Source organism: Dipodomys ordii, unplaced genomic scaffold (genome assembly GCF_000151885.1).
Source record: "Dipodomys ordii isolate 6190 unplaced genomic scaffold, Dord_2.0 Scaffold137, whole genome shotgun sequence".
Taxonomy (NCBI): Eukaryota; Metazoa; Chordata; class Mammalia; order Rodentia; family Heteromyidae; genus Dipodomys; species Dipodomys ordii.
In genome coordinates, this window is record NW_012267353.1 from 29,882 (window position 1) to 36,605 (window position 6,724).

At 38.0% G+C, this 6,724-nt stretch overlaps 1 protein-coding gene across 1 annotated transcript; it reads right to left on the reverse strand.

The window, feature by feature from the left end:
• Nucleotides 1-2,676: 2,676 nt before the first annotated feature.
• Nucleotides 2,677-4,339, reverse strand: LOC105996823 (heat shock transcription factor, Y-linked-like). Its single transcript, XM_013031056.1, has 2 exons — nt 3,851-4,339; nt 2,677-3,384 (listed from the first exon to the last, which is right to left on the reverse strand). Exons 1-2 carry the CDS (start codon nt 4,337-4,339, stop codon nt 2,677-2,679), a joined length of 1,197 nt encoding a protein of 398 aa, XP_012886510.1.
• Between the last annotated feature and the right edge of the window lie 2,385 nt (nt 4,340-6,724).

Below are 6,724 nucleotides of genomic sequence, written 5' to 3' on the forward strand. Positions count from 1 at the left end.
GGCTTTTTTCTTTTTGCTTATGTGGTGCTGAGGAATCGAACCCAGGGCCTCAGGCATGCAAGGCAAGCGCTCTACCACTGAGCCACCTTCCCAGCCCCTTGGTATAATTTTTTGTGTGGTCTTCAAGATTAGGTTTGTTTAAAAAGTGCTTTCTCAGTAAGAGATTCTTTACCAGAATATTGGCCCGCATATTGTTCAATGTACTCTAAGATTATCTCATGATATAGTTATATATAATAAACCAAAATAATTTACATGAATCTAGTTTGATTCAGAGTTCTTTTCAGTGACAATAATGTCATTGCATGCATCTTCCTCTTTGGAAAAAACTTTTTCAACCAAATGTAGGTGAAAGGAGAATGTGAGATGGCCTTGATTTGACAAGCAAAAACTGAACTCCAGTGCTTTCAGGATTTTAGCTAGTTGAGTAGGCTGCAATTTAACCATGCTTTCTAATCCCAAGTATTTCCACAGTCTTTGACATTCTTTTGATACTACTTCATAAAATGTATAAAAAAAGAACAATCATTTTTAGAGTTATTTTGACATTTTAAATGTTTTAAGATTAATGTATCAAATATGTGCATCATCATACAGACACTTCAAAGACATTGAGCCCTTCTGCTTAATAAGCCAGGCTTCTTTTGGAAGTCATTTAGAACCCACAGGTTATTTCTTGGTTCTTCTTTTTTAATTTTTTATTGTAAAAATAGTATACAGAGGGGTTACAGTTACATGAGTAAGGTAATAAGTACATTTCCTATCGAGCATTGTTACCTTTTCCTTTGTTTTCCCTCTACCATTCCTTCCCTCTCCATCTCCCCTCTCCACCCTCTCCCCCCAAGTTTTAAAGTTCGTTTTCAACATAGTGTCTTGTACATGCCATTGCTACAATAGGTCAACCTGTATCCTTGTTTCAGCATTTGTTATTTCCCTTCCCCTCCCCAAATTAGAAAAATGAATGTACAAGATGCAGGGCACTGACATCAAATACAGTGAAAACAGGGGTTATACCATGGGGGAAGAACATAAAAGAGAAACAAAAAATCATATAGTATATTTCAAATAAGTTAACAATAATCAAGAAAGAAAAAACAAGTTGTGTCCCTATCTTGGTGTTCATTTCATTTAACATCATCTTATATAGTCATATGCACACAGCTTTTGACCTTTTCTACTTGTCCTAAACTTATTCTTGGTTATATTTTATTAACATGGCTTGGCTAAAATTTTGTCAGGATTTCTTTTTCTGTTCTTCCCCTATGGTTTGTCCCCTGTTGTCCCTGTATTTTATTTTGGTACTTCTTATTGTATATATGCTTATTTGAATTATGTAAGGGATATGGAACAAAAAAGTAGGTGAGACAGAAGACAAAGGGTGAACCAATGCAATAGTGACACTCACAAGACAATATGTTGGAAAGGATGTGTAGAACATGGGCAAGGGGGTAGGAGGGAAGGAAAGGAGGAGAAAAATAGGGAGGGGTAACAAGTTCAACAATAAATGTACTCATTACCTTACTCATGTAATTGTAACCCCAATTTACAACACCTTGGCTTCCTGAGGGAGGAGGAAGTGGGCCACCACAACCTGCCACTCACTTCCCGATGCTGCGATGCTGCAGTTCCAGAATTGGGTGTTCAGCTGAGTAGCAGAGAAGCTGACCCAATGAAGGTGTGTGTGGTTCTCAAGTACAGGCATGCTGATGGGAATTTCTGTGTGAAAGTAACAGATGATGCCATCTGTTTGGTCTATAGAACAGAGCAAACTCAAGATGTAAAGTAGATTGAGAAATTCCACAGTCAACTTGTGCCAAGGAGTCCTTCACTGTGGCTGTGGCAGAAGCAGACTGAGAGATGGGTATGAAGACTTGCCACGTTTAGAAAGTAAATATCTTTTAGAGTTGAGTAAGTGTTGGGATAGAAGATACTGACTGGGCTCTTCAATGTTTAATTTAGAGAGCTAATAAAAATGCTTTGTTAGAAAACCTTTAGTTTTGGAAATTGAACAGGATATAGAAAAATTTATATCAGTAATGTCAAAATGAAAAATCTATTCCTTAAACTTAGTTCATCTTTTAAGAGAAAGTTAAATAGACCCCATTTTATTAGACTATTATAATTCTTTTGGATCATAAAACTTGTGCTAATTACCAATAAATCATTCATTGTGAAAAAATTTACATCACCTTGAGTATAAAATAAAAAATATGATATTGTTTCAGTGGTACTGCTCAGTGATACACAGAATTCCCCAGAATGGGTTCTTCAAAGTCTTCCACATATACTATTGGTATAGTGGATGAGAGGTCCATTTTTCCCTATAGGCTTTCAGCTATCAAACAGAAAATTGTCACTCAACACTGAATGAATTGCAAAAAACCCAACACAAAATGCAAGAAAACACACCCAAATAAACAAAATCAGAGATTAGAATGGAAAATTACAAAGAAACAGCCAATTTTCAGAACACTATAAGGGAATATTTTTCAAACCTTCATGCTAACAAATTTGAGAATCTGGAAGAAATGGAGTTTCTAGTAAATATTGATAAAACCAACCCTTAAAGAAAAAGAAAACATAGATATTAGCATGCCACTTTATTGTGTAGGTAAGACATTTGCAGGTAAGTTTTAAATATTTGCCAACTCATTTTAATGTGTTTCCTTGCCAAATCTAGTACTCCATTGGTAGATTACTCTTAGGATGATGCTGGTATACGGATGATGTTTGATGAGTTGAGCTTGAAAACGGTGCAGTAGATTTATTGGGAATGGTGGGAATGGGGAGGCAATGATTATGTGCTGGCAGTAGCAGGCTCGATTCAGGAGCATCATTGGCTAATACATGAGAATATCGAGTTGGGATAGCAGAAGGTTCCACCATCAGTCCAGGACTGCTATTTTGTAAGGGAGGTATGATCCGGTATTGACAAGTAGAAGTTGGAATAAAATTTACAATGTGGCCATTAGCCTGTGTGTAGCTGTTGTTTGACAGCACATGAAAAGTGGCCACATGATTTAGAATGTCATGTTGATGTGTTGTAATTTGTTCTGATGGTTGAATGGATGACGATGTAAGAGAAAAGTCATTTCTGACTAGGTAAGTTGAACTTGCAATCATATGTCTGCTAGAAGGCTGCTTTACTGGAGACATAAATAATTTCCCTGATGTTGAAAGAATATTTTCTCCACTGGTTTCAGCAACTAAATGAGAATTAAGATTGTTCACATTACCCTGTGCTTCAAGGTGTTGTTTGTTATCCAGAAGTGGAACCAATGAATCAGCTGCTGGAGAGACATTTTTAATCCTGACTCTTCTTTTCATTCTTGCTAACAGTTGGGGACATCCTTGTTTAAAATTTGGATTATGATAGCACAGCAACTGAAACCAAAGGAGAAAGTTATTTGGAGATATTTTAATAGGAAAGTGTCAGTGCCAAACCTACTGGAAGAAATCAGAGACTACAAGCTAATCTTGTTGGTAGAGAAGTCAAACAATTCAGATATGCTTTCATTACTTTAAATGTACTTGGTAGAAAACAAACATAAATATGCAGACACATAAATATTATTGTCCTCAAGTGAAATCATGATCTGACTTTACAGCAACAATGAACATCTTTAGTGGCCTTATTCAGATTTCACTGGTAAGATTCAAAGTTGTTAGAAAATTTGCTGTAAATTCGAACTATTTAAGTCTCAGGTTGTCCTTAAGAGATTAAAAAATTTCTTTTCATAAGATTTTCAGATAATTTTGGTTTGGTTTTACTCTAGTGTAGTGAAAGGTAAACAGGAGTACAAATTAAGACATTGGATAGTGCTTAAGTGAAAAAGGCCTAAGTAATTACCTTGCTTAAAGCAGAGGCTTCTTTTTCTTCAGCAAGAAAGTCAACCAGAGATGCAGATCGTTGAAATCGGTGCTGAATTTTACTGAACCCGTAAAGATTCAGTTGTCGAACTAGACTTTTCATACTTTTAGTTTCAAAAATTTTGAAAGGATACTTTCTTCCCAAAATTTCTTCCTTAAAGAGATCTTCCTTAATCACAATAGAAGTTCCATCCTCACTCCACCAAATAGACTTGAATTTGTCACTTTCCACTATTTTCCAAAGTTTTCTGGGAAAGGTTAGGGAAACAAAATCATTGTCTTCATCTGGTATAGAGACACAAAATGTGGAACGGAGTCTTTGGACCCAGGGTGTCTGAGACAAAACTTGAAAAGTAATTTCCTCAATTTTAGACCTTAATTCATCTTCCTCAGTGAGTGAGAGATCACTCAATGAAGGTAGGATGGAGGGATCTGACTCTGAGGAGCTACATTTGGAAGCATCTGCCATGTCTGAAAATAATTCCTCCATCTCAATTTCTTTCTTCCTCCGCTACTCATCCTATTTTCACAGTTTCAAACACCACAGCTTAAGTAAACCTACCCACACAGATAGACAAGCCTAGACAAACATAAACAGTCTATGACATCACAAGAGGCCTTCTGTCTCTTAGCAACTGTTGAGTAAGGCAGTAAGAACTGTCCTTATCAGTCTGATGTTAATCCAGTTATAATAAAATGGAGACTGCTTGACACACCTGGAAGTTTCAAAATCTTAATCATAGAGAATCTTCCCAGTAAATAAGACAACAAATCAATTGATAAGTCTTTTCAACACCCAAAATGAAAGCTGTTTCTTCCCTTACCTACCGACTTCCTACATTCATGGTCAGAGTGTAGGGCTGGATAGTTGGACATCCCAAGTGTGAAACAAATTACTCAAGGAGCTCTGTCATCAACTCACAACTACTGAGAGTTTCCAGTCTTGGAAAGGAGTTTATGAGTTAATTCAAGTGCCAAAGTTGATAGTGTATAAAACGCACTCTTTGCTGACCTCTGACAAAGACAAACCCCAGACAGATAAAAATCTCTGGAAGTTTATCACCAGGGAGGGAAATGACATGTAGTGTCACAAGCCCATGGATTTGCAATCCCAGTTATATACGGAAATATAAAGTAGGTAGACCTCAAAACTAGTATGATTCTTTCCTTAAAATATTTTGCCATTAAGATTATCTATCAGTATTTTCTGTATCTCATTCAACCTTTACCGATGAAGATCGACTACTTGAAATTGGAGCCTTTGGGAAATTGTGTATGATACCATTCTCTTTTCCCAATATTGTGTACTGGGTTCATATACAGTACCTATGAAATAATGAGCACCACACAATAGGTGCTAGTTTATTAATGAGTGCCTACCATGCAAATATTTTACCACCTAGTTGTCACTAATTCTGCAAAGGACCCTGTCACTCTCAAAGAAATTGCTTCAAAAATGTAGGGGCCATGCCAGGTGCTGGTGTCTCATGACTATAATCCTAGCTATGAAGGAGGCAGAGATATGTGAATTGCGGTTCAAAGCCAGGTTGGGCAGGAAAGTCCATGAGACTCACCATCAATTAACCCCCAGAAAACTGGAAGTGTTGCTCTGGCTCATGTGTGAGAACACACACCTTGAGCTGAAGAGCTCAAGGACAGCGCCAATGGCAAGTGTTCAAGCTTCATAACCTACAAAAAAAGGTAGGGACAATCACTGGTAGAGGCACATGAGTGTAATTCTAGACCCTGCACAAGATGAGACCAGAAGAACAAGTGGCCCAGCTGAAGGTAAAAAGCCATGTGAGAGGCTGGGAAGGTGGCTCAGTGGTAGAGAGCTTGCCTTGCATGCATGAGGACCTGGGTTCAATTCTTCAGCACCACATAAGCAAAAAGAAAAAAAAACTGGAAGTGGTGCTGTGGTTCAAGTGGTAGAGCGCTAGCTTTGAGCTGAAGAGCTGAGGGACAGCACCCAGGCCCAGAGTTCAGGCCCCATAACCGGACCCCCTCCCCCCCCAAAAAACCCATGTGAAAAACATACACGGAGTTCCACCTAGTATTAAGACACACACGTGCGCACACACACACACACAAATACAAACACAAATTCACACCTACCCACAAAGCCACAGCACAAGCACTCATAAACATACAAACACATACATGGATGCATTTGGGTCATCTCAGTGCACTTCCAGAACTAACTGCAACATTTTTTTTAATTTCCAAATTCAGTGTCAGTGGTTCAACCTTAATGTCTCGTCTGAAGATAAGTGAGAAGCTCCTTAAACAAATTACATAAGGAATGCAACAGTTTTCTCTCTCAAGAACGTAGTAAATAGGGGGCTCGGAAGATGGCTCAGTGGTACAGGGCTTGCCTTGCATGCTTGAAGCCCTGGGTTCGATTCCTCAGCACCACATAAGCAAAAAAGAAAAAAGCCAGAAGTGGTGCTGTGACTCAAGTGGTAGAGCACTAGCCTTGAGCTGAAGAGCTGAGGGACAGCGCCCAGGCCCAGAATTCAGGCCCCATGTCCGGACGCCCCCCCCAAAAAAAGAATGTAGTAAATAGCCCCTATCTAATTGGAAGAGACTGACTAATGCTAAGAAGGGTAAAACTGCTTTTCTTAAGTCAACTCTTAGAAATACTGTTTGTGTGTGTATGTATTTGCATATTTGTTTTTTCTTCTTTTTTATTGTGAAAATAATGTACAGAGGGGTTACAATTACATGGGCAAGATAATGAGTACATTTCTTTTCTTTTTCTTTTCTTTTTTTAAATTTAATTTTATTTTATTTGTGGACATACTGTACAGAGGGGTTACAATTGCATGGGCAGGATAATGCCTACATTTCTTAC

Bases quoted from the DNA above. Each gene is read 5' to 3' on its own strand.
- LOC105996823 (XM_013031056.1), bottom strand. From the start codon at position 4,339: ATGGCAGATGCTTCCAAATGTAGCTCCTCAGAGTCAGATCCCTCCATC. The intron at 3,385-3,850 runs GTAATTACTTAG...CTTTGGTTTCAG, and splicing joins AAGCCTCTGCTTTAAGCAAG to TTGCTGTGCTATCATAATCC.